Source organism: Nicotiana tabacum, chromosome 8 (assembly GCF_000715075.1).
Source record: "Nicotiana tabacum cultivar K326 chromosome 8, ASM71507v2, whole genome shotgun sequence".
In the NCBI taxonomy this organism is placed as follows: domain Eukaryota; kingdom Viridiplantae; phylum Streptophyta; class Magnoliopsida; order Solanales; family Solanaceae; genus Nicotiana; species Nicotiana tabacum.
The window spans coordinates 132,036,110-132,049,745 of record NC_134087.1 but is presented as its reverse complement, the minus strand read 5'-3'; the positions used below and the strand labels follow the sequence as shown (position 1 = coordinate 132,049,745).

General features: G+C 38.4%; 1 protein-coding gene across 1 annotated transcript; it reads left to right on the top strand.

Moving 5' to 3' along the window:
* Positions 1-263: 263 nt before the first annotated feature.
* Positions 264-3,600, top strand: LOC107762715 (uncharacterized). The gene is made up of 6 exons (XM_075219654.1): positions 264-481; positions 585-658; positions 2,423-2,471; positions 2,589-2,696; positions 3,029-3,104; positions 3,261-3,600. Exons 1-6 carry the CDS (start codon positions 433-435, stop codon positions 3,502-3,504), a joined length of 600 nt encoding a protein of 199 aa, XP_075075755.1. The 5' UTR covers positions 264-432; the 3' UTR covers positions 3,505-3,600.
* Positions 3,601-13,636: the final 10,036 nt, after the last annotated feature.

Below are 13,636 nucleotides of genomic sequence, written 5' to 3'. Positions count from 1 at the left end.
ACTGGTTATAGGTGTATAACAGTCATTCACTATAAAAGTAAAAAAAATATCGGAACAAATGATGTTGTTATAGAGGAATTTGACTGTATATGTTGTGTCCAATTTTATACCGGAATTGATTTTCCTTGACCAAACAATGTATTAAATTATATTGGTTTTTATACATGGATTAACCATTCTAAAACAACAACCAAACGGCACCTTATAATCTCATATTTGTGCAATTTTTTGTTTCACTAAATAAATAGCCCAGCTTCCTGGGACCGAGGACCGTTTGATCCGCATCTAAAAAGAGGATAATAAATTCACAGAAGAGGGAACGAGAAAAGACCCGAATGCGAAAGAAAGCCCTAACCCGAAGAACACTTCTCGAGCAACGAATCGTATCCATCTGCACGTAGCAACCAATTTCTAATCAATCTAACTGAAGCCATGGCTGGCAGAGAAGTTCGAGAATACACCAATCTCACCGATCCTAAAGGTATTTTCCCACAACTGGCCACACACGCATTTGGTTGTAACTAGCTTTTTTGGTTTTCCCACACTTTTTAGGGTTAACGTGTAAATGCAAACAAATTTTGCAGATAAGAAATTCGGGAAAGGGAAGGGAGACAGGATAGATGACGAGGAAATCACTTTCCAACGCATGGTTTCAAAGGTTAGCGAATCTAACACGCACCTCCAGAATTTAATCAGGAGCCAACAAATTTTGCTTCTGATTTGACTTACAATAGCACTTGAATGTTTCTGTTGAATTGTGTGAACCGCCTCATTTAAAAGCTTAAACTGTTAATCATGTCGAATTGGTGCTTCATTTAGAAACTTAAGCTGTTTGGAATTTATTTCTTTGAATTTAAGTTACATACACTTTCAATATAATGAACTTTTTACACCATCAGTGTAGTTCAACTTATCAATTGCCATTTGTTCTGGGTTGTCAATGCTAGTATTAAATATAATTACTTGCAATCATCTTTTAAGTGACTTGATTTATTAAATCTTTTTTACACCGTTAGTTCATAGTATTTAAATAGTTCTGCAACAGTATAATTTGATCATCGCATATCTTTCAATTTCTTCATGCCTATAATTTTGGAAGACTTTATTAAAGTTCTGAATTTTTTTGCTGACTATCTATTATCTCATAAACTCATTTGGCTATTAGCTGTATATGCCGTTTCATCCGCGTTGTGAAATAGATGTTTTCCAGGAGGAGATGTTTGTAGTGGATTGAAAACTATAGAGAATAATCGCAATGGTTTAGTTAATTTAAAAGAAGTCTCCTGTTTGGGCCACAAGTTTTCAACCATAATCTGATATTTCAAGAGATTATCCATGAATTTGTCTATTTGCTCGAATCGGCAAGTCTTTCTTCAATTTCTTTGTCTGATGAAATGATGGGACTGTTAATAATTTACTTCCGCAAGGCTAAATTAGGATTTACTTTCTCTCAAGTGTGGTTGCTCCTGGGGCAAGAGCACTCCACTCCAACTAAGAGGCAAGAAATTTGTCTCAGCCTAAGTGATTTCTTCACATCTGACTCGGAGTTTTTTTTTTTTTTTTTTTTTTGGGGGGGGGGGGGGGGGGACCATGTCGGAGAAATAAAAATTTGTCTTCCTCATGTCCTAGCTTTCACAAGAAAAAGAAAAAATTAACTTCCCCTTTTTGAATTTTGAATGTGTTGAGAAAACTGACTGAGCTTGCGACCTCCCCAGTTTTCTATTCCTTATTTTATTGCCAATAAGAGCTCTTGTAACTGCTCTTTTTATTTGCTACCCTATACTTCCTCTTTATTCTACTGAAAAATTAAGTGACAGAAATGTTTTGTTAGGCTTATAAGGAACTTATAGAAGTTGTTTTAATCAGAAGAGGGCTTCTTTACTCAATGGGAGACTGCTACTGGTAAAAGAAACAACAACAAACACAATTAAGCCTCAATCGCCATCTAGTTGAGGTCAATTATATGAATCCTCACTATTCATCAATGATGAAGATTCATCATAAATCGACATATTTTATGCTGGCTGTGAACCTACTACAATCCTCCTCCTTATGAGGTTGTAGGACCGACAAAGTGAGCAAGCTCACATCAACGGAGTTACTACTGGTAAAGGGAACCCTATGCAAAAAATAGACTTAAACAGCTATCATGGACCGAAATAAGGGAGATATGCAGTCCATCTATTAGGATTTAAATAAGAGGTCTTTGCAGTATATTTAGTTATATAGTCTTAGAAAACAGGTTTAACACTACTAAAAGAAAAGTTTGATTTTTGTGATTTATTCTAAATTATGGTATTCCGGAAAAGCGTGTAATTCAGGACCAGATCATATTTAAAGTATCCCTCAGAATACCCCAATTTCTTATAACATGCCCTGACAGGGATCTTGGCTTTTTCTACTGGGTGCTTGATATGTTCAGATGCAAGAGGTTGCTGGGGAACGTGGAGGCTACCTTCATGGGAGAGGCGGTACAGATTCTTGTTCAAAATAATTCCTCCCCTCTTTTTCTTCTTTGTACATCCATCCATCGATATAATGGAGGTGTGTAATAGTTTCCTGAGCCTTGTTTAAGTTTTGTAATGCAGCCCTGGACAGTGATGACTTGCTTTATCTGAAGGAGCAGATGGAAGCCGAGGAGGATGCTGAACGCCTTCTGAGACGTACCGAAAAACGTGCATTCCAAGCATTCAAGATATCCTTTTTACTGGTTCTTTGATATTACCTCATTCGATTGTGTATCCCTCGTATATTGACATTATATGATGACTGCAAGTGCTAATTGATGTCAATTGAGTTTCATTAATATTTATAATCATTATAAAGGCTGATTTGTATAATCATTGTAAAGGCTGATTTGATGATTTATCCCATGAAATTTAGCCTTGCCAGCAGAGAGGATGTTGTGGCTTGAGAAAGCATAGGACACAGATAACTTTTCAACCAAAAAAAAGGACATAGATATGTAGGTTATTAAGTTGTAGTTAACCATTTCCATCTTCTGTGTAATGCTTAACCATATTAAACAAAGCTGTAGCTGATTCTTCACCAGCGTCAATTCCCCTGCCGCTTCGTGTTGAGCCCAAGCCAAAGAGTGGGATTAGGTATTGTTTTGCCTCTTTTACTGTTAGGCACTTTATTTCTCCGGTGTCCTCCTCCTTGTTATTTCCATCATTTTTTGTTGTTTGGTACTTGGTATTCTTCATAAATAATCAGGGGGAGTTAATTAGATTAACATATTTGCTGGTCTTATGGTACAGGCAGCAAGATTTACTTAAAAGGGTTTTAGAAGTCAAACCTAAGAAGCAGAAAGTTTCTACCGCATCTGATGGGAGTAATTCCCCAGCAAGCACACAGGCTGCTCCAAGTAATAACACTGATTCTAATCAGGAGAAGCAGAAAGAGCCCCTGCCAGCTAGATCAACAGACATGGGAGATGAAACAATTGCAGATAATCCAATGAAAAGCTTGCTAGTAGCATATGAGAGTTCAGATGAAGATTGATTTTGTACGAATTTGTTTTTGTATGATGATGCTTAGAGCATAAGTGTTTAAATCAACAAATCTAATTAGTAGTTGTTATGTGGCCATTCTTATCAAGGATCCTTCAATGCTCTCCTTTTTACTGCAATTGTAAAACAGAAGAAGGGCTAAACGCACACCGCAGGCCTCTGAGCATGTGCAATGGAGGCCTAAATCTTCTTAATCCACCATAAATTACCTGATAGAGTGAATATTGACGAACTTTTTAGTTGGTGGTTATACTGCAATGCTTTGGACGTGCCTAAAGCAAATTGGTCATTTATTGTGGACCGGAGGGAGTAGTATTTATTAGTGCTCCAACTTAATTACTATAAAAGGCAGGAAAAAAAATTTCGTTTTAAACTGTTACATTAACATATTTCGGAACCTGAACGTGAAGAATACAGGGATGTATGGCCGAAGATCTGCTAAGAGATTTCCGAAAAGATTTCATGGAAATAACTTACCTAGATCTTCTAGGATTACTGAGCTAGAAATATAATAGGATTATACGTAGATCGGATTTGTTCGGATTTTTAAATTACCAAACCAAACCAATGGTATTAGGTTTTTAAATCTATAAACCAAATCAAACCATTAAAGTCGGGTTTTTCACTCTTTGAGTTTTCTCGGGTTTTTTGGTTTTTTCCGGGGACTTGGTATTGAGGAGAGTTACAATACATACCAAGAACCCAAATGACGGGAAACTAAGCTCGAACTGGGAAGGACCGTACAGAGTTACCATATAACCGGGAAAGGCTCGTACCAGCTCGAATTCGGAAATGGGATACAACTATCTAACAATTGGAATGTGGCACACTTAAAGCGATACTACTGCTAAGGTACGAACACAATCTTCTTTGTAGTTTATTACGCTTTGAACTAACCCGTGCAAATACTCAATCAAAGTCAAATCTAAGGATTAGGCCTGAAATCACGTGTTACACTCCTTTTCCCTTGGACCGGTTTTTTCCCGAAGTAGGTTTTACGTCAAGGTTTTTAACGAGGCAACAGTAAAGCATGCTACCCTAGTTTTGAAGATCGGTCTGAGACCGGGGACTGCGGATCATCGTTCAGATCAATAGTATTCGATCCTCAAAATTTCAGTCTCGAATACTCGAGGGCCATCACACCCTAAGTCAAGATCCTGAGTTCGGGAATGTAGAAGGCATTCTTATTCGATATTGAAATCCAAGGCTTGAATATTATGATTAATTGTAGGGATCAAACAGTCAAACAAACCGTGCCCACATAGCTCATTCTTGCCATGGCAGATAGCTTTTGTACCATCAACTATTTACACGACATTCAAAGTAATAAAAGAAATTTGCCTTCTATGTTTCATCAGTTCACATTTATGTTAGAAACTTAACGTCCACCAGACTGTATAGAGAACCGGGTTCTCTATGAGGTTCCTCCGAAAATACTAATGAACCAAACTGTATAGCGATGTGGTCCTATATCAGTTTGGTACAGTGCTAACTACTGAACAAGTATGTAAATGATACACAGGATAAGTTCCCACTGTATAGAGAACCAGATTTTCTATAAGTTCCCACTGTAAGCAACAGCTGTAAAACCAGCCAGTATAGGGAATCAGGTTCTCTAATTGTTCCCACAGTAGCTCGGCAGAAAGTAAAGAACACAGAGAATTTTTACGTGGAAAAATTCCAACTCAAGGGGACAAAAACCACGACCTACACTTGTAGGCTTTCAACTTCACTAACTTGTAAACCCCTATTACAAGCCACTTTGTAATGACTCTATTACAAAGAATTCAACTAACTTGTGGTACTCTTACCACAAGCCACTTTGTGACTCCCTAGTTATAAAGACTTTAACTAACTTGTGATGCTCTCACCAAAAGCCACTTTGTCACTCTCTAGTGACAAAGACTTAAATCACTCTAACTTGTAATAACATTTATTACAAGTCACTTTGTAACTCTCTAGTTACAAAGACTTTACAACTCGACTAACTCTAGCCAAAACACAAACTTAGAGGGTCTGTGATTTTGGGTTTCCTAAAAACAGCTTCTAAGAAAGCAAGATAGGAGTTACAATGAAGAACAAATAACAAAGACACAACAAACCTAAGGACTTAAGATATCTTCGATCTTGGATCAGGTTTTTGAGGTTGAAGCAGCTTTGTTCTTGAGAGAGGTTGTTACAAGCACTTGAGAGAGGATTTTCGTTTTCTATATTTGCAAGTGTTGAACCAGAATCTTGTGTCTTGCATGAGGTTTATACTACACAAGACATTACTTTGTGATGGCAATTCACAATGGTGATGTCCAATCTCAATGGAAAGTGACTGTTGCACTGTCTGTTGCACTGTTGCAGGCAGTCACTTTCTGCAGTTGCTTTCCAGCTGTACAGTTGACTTATACTTCTGTCAGGGGAACACCAAGGTATCAGGTCCCTAATCTGGTTCCTGTGAATCTAAAGCACACTGCCCAGATTATCTTGAGTCGATTGACTTGAATGATTATACCAGACATGCTTCAGGTCCTTTATCTGGTTCTCTCATGAAGTAAGTTATTTTACCTTCTTTGATTGTATTTATACTTGTGTGACATTACTTACAATGATGTAAGCAAGGTAGGTAAAAATCCTTCTACAGAAAGTTGACTGCTGCACTGTTCCTGTACAATAGCGTGTGCAGGTAGCAACTTTCCTGCTGGAGAGTTGACTTCATACAGTCTCCTCGGGAACTGGTAGGGACCTGTTCTCGCAGTTGTTCCTTCCACTCTTCCTCACTTGAGTCATTGTTATCAGCTTTGAGTACCAAGTTCTTTTCTTTCTTTGGTTCTCTTCTTTCACTGTCTGTCTTCCTCTTCATCTAGTAGGTCTTCAGATTTCCAACCAGCTCTTCTATGGTCAGCTCCTGCAAGTCCTTTGATTCAGTAATAGCATTCACCTTGCTTTCCCAAGGTCTGGATCCCAACCTGGAACTTTGTGATCTCAAGGTCTTGTAAATGTGTAACAGGTTCCTTATCTGGTTCTGGATGGTAAGTTTGTTAGATCATCAAAACATAAAGTAAAGTACTTGTGTCCAAGGTACTTGTAACCTATCAATTTTCCCCTTTTTGATAACGACAAACTTAGAATTGATATTCCCTCTAAGAACCAGATCTCCATATTGTTCCCCCTACGAATCAACCATATTCCCAATTAGAACCAAACCTAAGGAGCTGATCGCAATTGGTTCCTCAAGACTGTTTGGCAAATCATCAAAACTCAAAGTACCATAGCTTATCAATTTCCCCCTTTTTGATGATGACAAACCCAAAATTGATATTCCTCTTGAGAACCAGATTCCTTACATGTTTCCTGCAGATCAGACCTATAATCAACATATTATCAACATCGTTCACCCTACGAAGCAGACCTATCTCTTGAGAACCAGAGAACCAAATTCCTCATATGTTTCCCTGCATTATCAGCACCGTTCCCCCTGCGAAGCAGATCCATCTTTCATGCACTTCGATTATGTTCCTCCCATGTTGACACCTATGTAACTTCCCCCTTTTGGCATCATCGAAAAGAATAACAGAAGAAGTACTACCAAAAGGAAGTTCAGCAACATTAACTCAGGCCACTTGGGCAACACAGCATAAACAATAACAAGAACAACAAGTGAATGTCAGTGCACAACATAGAGTAATTGCCGATAGTGAAGTAATGATAATAAAAGCATAGTAGCTTCAATACATAATATGACAATTTAAACAACTGAAGTACCAATGTCATCAAATATAGGGATCAAAAGAGGATAAGAATTCAAGGGAATTTGGAAGGAGTGAAAGACATGGATTACTGGGCAAGAGGAAAAGTAAGGGGGCTAAGGCCTTGATGAGCTTGTCCATTCATTCATTTACTCTCCTTTGATCAAGAATCATCTTCTCTCTCAGTTCCTCCACATGTTTCCTCAATCATGCATTCTCACCCTTCAACTTAGCATTATATTCTACCGAGGGTCTTCGAGGATCAGGTTCCCAACCTACTAAGTAGGTTGAACCATCAATCAGATCACCAAGACTCTCCCCAAGCTTCGTCTCATCAATAACAAACGAGTCCCATGCACATATAGAATCATAGTATCTCATAAAACATAGAAGTATGTTACTTCTTCTTCAAAATCATTGGGACTTGGAGAAACAAAGAGGTGATTCTATTTTTGGAGCTCAACAATGTTAAGAGGTTCCTCCATTTTGCAACAATATCGGAGTCAATACTCTGCCTTACAACACTTTTTGAGACTTCAAAGTTTTCTCCCTTCAAACCTAATGGCTCAACCTTTTGGTTCTGTAAGGAACCAGGTTCCTTACTAACACTACCCTTTCTATCCCTGAGCAGCCATGTCTCCCTTTTCTACTTCTCAATTTGTTTACCCTTATCATCTGCTGCATCTTTCTCAGCCAACCCCCCATTCTTTTCTTTTATTTTTTAAATTCTTTCTCACAGGAAAAGATTTCATTTCATTCTCTCTTCCATAATCACATCAGCAGCTCACACCACTTCACCATCAATCAGCCTACTTTTCATCAATCCTTTTTACTGATCGAAAGTTCGTTTATACACAGAACTCAAGGAGAAAAAGATCATCATTAAAATTAACTTCATGATAAGGACTTGAGGGATCAGGTCCCTCATTTAGTCCTCATATTCACCAATTTCTCCATTCTTCAACATTTCTACATATCCAACCGCAACTTCAGCCTCACGCTCTAGAATATTAGATCTACCATATTCCTTTTCAGTTACACTTCCATCAAAATCTATCAAAGACTTCTTGGGGTTTTGATTCTGATGGAGTTAGGTTTTTGGAAAGTGAGAGAGTTGGGTTCAGCTCTGGTATATTTGGAAAGAAGGATTACTTTGAGACAAGGTTGGTTCTGGTTTTGAAGAAAAGAATCGGTTTTATTTGGGTATAAGATAGAGAAGTTCCTTTTTAGGGCAACGGGTCGGTTCAGAAAAGGTTTAACATTTTGGACTTCAAAAATTAGGAGGAGAGGCAGGAGAAAGGCAGAAACAAATTAATGACATAACACTTCAGCAACTTAAAAAGGCATATAAGTATTGGAGAGACTACTAACCTAAGTCACAAGAACCAAGTTCCTTGACAGTTTTTGAAAATTTTGAGCAAAAACTCCTAGAAGTGCAATGTCACTCTTACTTGTTTTTTGTCTTAAAACTGCCATATGTGTATACCTGTAACAGTATAGATTTGAGTTAGATGTCGCTGAAAAACACCTTTTAGCATTGTACCTTTCCTTCTTAACATAGCCAATCATCGAGGGATCAGGTTCCTCTGTGCCATTTTAGAGATTTTACTGCTTCTCCTTCATCTTTCTACTTGACTTAACTCATCAAACAGCCTTTCCATTTGCAATATCTATAGCTTTACCAGGAGCATTTGTGAATTCTCCATCTTTATCTGCTTGGTCTTGTGACTCTTTTTCCATCATTGTTGGGAACAAGACATTTGCATCCAAAGGCTCTCGGGTAGGTCAACTTGGCTTTTCTACCATTGAGCAGTTCATAGAGAGACTTGTTGAGGAGGGACCTGATCATGCATTTGTTAATCAAGTAGCAAGCAGTGTTGACTGCTTCAGCCCATAAACCAGGTCCTCCATAACCAACTTATTCAACAAGTAGAAACTCACATGCCCAGTCATCTTACCATAATTTAGCATCATCATTAATGACACTTAGGCATGTTAGATCACCACCATGCCAGGACTTAAAATCAGCAGTGTAGATATTCTTGTATCTTTTGGCCACAAGCACCACCCCACTAGTCACAAGATTTGTGACTGTGCATATCTTGGACAACAATTCCACTTTATTTCCCTTGTCACATACCTGAGAAACACTCAAGAGACTTTACTTCAGGCCATTGACATAGTTCAGTTGAGTAAGTGGGTGACTTCCCAATCCTTCCTTCTCCTAGAGTGTACCCTTTTTAGCTATTTCCAAAGGGTACACTCTTTCCTTGCAGGGCCTTAAGTGAAAGGAGATTATTTGTACTTCCAGTCATATGCTCTGAGCAGCCACTATCCATGTACCATTGTAGGCTGCTCCCTTTCACTATTTCCTGCACAAGAAAATCAAGAGTTAGACTTAGGAACCCAAACGAGTTTGGCTCCCTTGTAATGATAGAACGAGTGGATCAGACTTTTTTTGCCCATGCAGGCAGCACATATTTTCTTTTCTGGGAACCAGGTTCCTCATCAATATGCCTCTTTTCAACAAAAACTTTATTGTTCTGCAACGACTGAATTTTAACTTTACAGGAGTCCTTGCAATGAGAAAGGGGTGAATGAGGGCTCTTTTGGTCCAAGCAGGCATTATATGTTTTTTATGTGAAGGACCAAGTTCCGTAGCAACAGTTACTTTTTTCAGCAAAAACCTAATTTTTCTGCAACGACTGAATTCTAACCTTACAATTTTCTTTAAAGTGTCCAGTGTTGCCATAGTGAGTGCAAAGTCAATTGTCAGGTACAGTAATGTACTTGCTATAAAGGTTGTAGGGAGTCTTTTCCCTTTGAAACCCGATTCCCTGCCTGTTTCCCCCATTATTTCTGTACAAGGTAGTGATAGCATCAGAGGACCAGGTCCACTTAAGTGATTTTTCAAGATCACTTTTCACTCTTCCTAGTTCTTCTTGAAGTTGTTTGCTTCTCTCAAGCTCAGCACACAGACTAGACTTCACTGAATTTAACTCACTTTCAAGCTTAATGTGTGCCTCACTTGCAACTTCTTTTCCCTTTTAAGAATTCTCAGGCCTACTTTTCATTTTAAGTTCTCCAATTGTTCCCTTTAAGTTTACAACTACCGCCAATAGGTCATCTCTCTCGTGCTCAATGTTAGCATTACTCTCAGTTAAAACCTCTTTTTCTTTCTTCATACTCTCAATGGTTTCCTCTAAGTCTACAATGGAACCTCCAATAAAATCCCTCTCTTGTTCAATGCCACCAATTTCTTCTATTAAAGAATTCTTCTCATTAATGAGGCTGTGATAGGCATCAATCAACACATTTGCTAAGGACATCAATTTTTTCTTAGAGTAAGTTTTCAAATTTCGTTGAACATCAAGAAAACTTTCCTCATCATCCTCTTTGTCCTCATCATCATCAGATTTGGCCATGAGTGCAAAGATTGACTCATATTCTGAAGATCCGTTGTCAGCAACCATCATATTTTCACCTTCAAATTCACTAGAGGAATTTCCCCAATCAACCAGGGCTTGCTTCAACATGTTGTTAGCGGCATCTCTTCTTTTGAACTTTCTGTCAGTGACATGGTTCCTTTTAGTTGCCTTTTCAATGCTGGTTTTGTAATAATCCTGCTTATGAAGAGGACAGTCTTTAATGAAGTGTCCAGACTTTCCATACCTATGGCAGCAATTATTTTCTTCGAAATTCCTGTTGGAACTTCTTTTCTTTGGAAACCCACCATTTTTCCGAATCATCTTTTGGAATCATCGAGTGAGATACTCCATGTCGGATTCATCACTACTTGAGTCTTTGTTGGCAGCCTTGAGAACCATGTTCGTCTCCTTCTTGGGCTCTCTTCTTTCAAGATCCTCCTTTCTCTTCATCTCATAAGTTTTGAGATTTCCAATGAGTTCATCAATGGTCAGCTTCTGCAAATCCTTGGCTTCAGTGATATCATTTACTTTACTTTCCCAAGAACCTAGTAAAACACTGAGTATTTTCCGGACCAGCTTGTTTCTTGGGATGACTTCACCAAGGGAGTGAAGCTCATTGATAATGGAGGTGAAACGTGTGTTCATATCTTGAATAGACTCATCCTCCTTCATCTTAAAAAGCTCATACTCAGTAGTAAGCATATCAATTTTAGACTGCTTAACCTGAGTAGTTTTTCATGGGCAGTTTGAAGAGCTTCCCAAATCTCCTTAGCAGACTGACAAGCTGAAATGCGATTGTACTCATTTGGTCCGATGCCACAAACAAGAATCTTCTTTGCCCTAAACTTCTTCTCAATAGCCTTTTTATCAGCATCGTTGTACTCTTTTCATGTTTTTGGGACTGTAACTGTTCCCTCACTAATAGTTTTCATGGGAACAAAAGGTCCATCACATATTACATCCCACAGCTTTGAGTCCTCAGCCATAATGAAATCATGCATTCTTGTTTTCCACCAACCATAGTGTTGACCATTGAAACTTGGTGGTCTGTACGTTGATTGTCCTTCCTCGTGATTTGATGGAGCAGCCATGTAGATCCTTTCTAAGTGTTAACCTTTTAGAAAGAACATGCTCTGATACCAATTGTTAGAAACTTAGCGTCCACTACACAGTATAGAGAACCGGTTCTCTATGAGTTTCCTCTTTGAAAATATTCATGAACCAAACTGTATAGCGATCTGGTCCTATATCAGTTTGGTACAGTGCTAACTACTGAACAAGTATGTAAATGATACACAGGATAAGTTCCCACTGTATAGAGAACCAGATTCTCTATAAGTTTCCACTGTAAGCAACAGACTGTAAAACCAGCCAGTATAGGGAATCATGTTCTCTAATTGTTCCCACAGTAGCTCGTCAGAAAGTAAAGAACACAGAGGATTTTTACGTGAAAAAATCCCAACTCAAGGGGACAAAAAACATGACCTACACTTGTAGGCTTTTAACTTCACTAACTTGTAAACCCCTATTACAAGCTACTTTGTAATAACTCTATTACAAAGAATTCAACTAACTTGTGGTACTCTTACCACAAGCCACTTTGTGACTCCCTAGTTACAAAGACTTTAAATAACTTGTGATGCTCTCACCACAAGTCACTTTGTCAGTCTCTAGTGACAAAGACTTTAATCACTCTAACTTGTAATAACACTTATTACAAGTAACTTTGTAACTCTCTAGTTACAAAAACTTTACAACTCGACTAACTCTAGCCAAGACACAAACTTAGAGGGTTTGTGATTTTGGGTTTCCTAAAAACAACTTCTAAGAAAGCAAGATAGGAGTTACAATGAAGAACAAATAACAAAGACTCAATAAACCTAAGGACTTAAGATATCTTCGATCTTGGATCAGGTTTTTGAGGTTGAAGCAAATTTGTTCTTGAGAGAGGTTGTTGCAAGCACTTGAGAGAGGATTTTCATTTTCTGCATTAGCAAGTGTTGAACCAGAATTTTGTACCTTGCATGAGGTTTATACTACACGAGACATTACCTTAGTGATGTCAATTCACAATGGTGATGTCCAATCTCAATGGAAAGTGACTGCTGCACTGTTGCAGGCAGTCACTATCTGCAGTTGCTTTCCAGCTGTACAGTTGACTTATACTTCTGTCAAGGAAACACCAAGGTATCGGTTCCCTAATCTGGTTCTTGTGAATCTAAAGCACACTGCCCAGATTATCTTGAGTCGATTGACTTGAATAATTGTACCAGGCATGCTTCAGGTCCTTTATCTGGTTCTCTCATGAAGTAAGTTATTTTACCTTCCTTGATTGTATTTATACATGTGTGACATTACTTACAATGGTGTAAGCAAGGTAGGTAAAAAGCCTTCCATAGAAAGTTGATTGTTGCACTATTCTTGTACAATAGCGTGTGCAGCAGCAACTTTCCTATTGGAGAGTTGACTTCATACAGTCTCCTCGGGAACTGGTAGGGACCTGTTCCGCAGCTGTTCCTTCCACTCTTCCTCACTTGAGTCATTTCTATCAGCTTTGAATTCCAAGTTCTTTTCTTTCTTTGGTTCTCTTCTTTCACTACATGTCTTCCTCTTCATCTAATAGGTCTTCAGATTTCCAACCAGCTCTTCTATGGTCAGCTCCTGCAAGTTCTTTGATTCAGTAATAGAATTCACCTTACTTTCCCAAGGTCTGGATCCCAACCTGGAAATTTGTGATCACAGGGTCTTGTAAATGTATAACAGGTTCCTTTACTGGTTTTGTATGGTAAGTTTGTTAGATCATCAAAACATAAAGTAAAGTACTTGTGCCCAAGGTACTTGTAACCTATCAATTTGCATAAGCAATATTATCGTCAAAAGTCACTTAGAACAAATATTGGGTTCAAAACCCTTAAGCATATGGGCCTCCCCGAATCGGAGACTGCTACTCGACGATAAG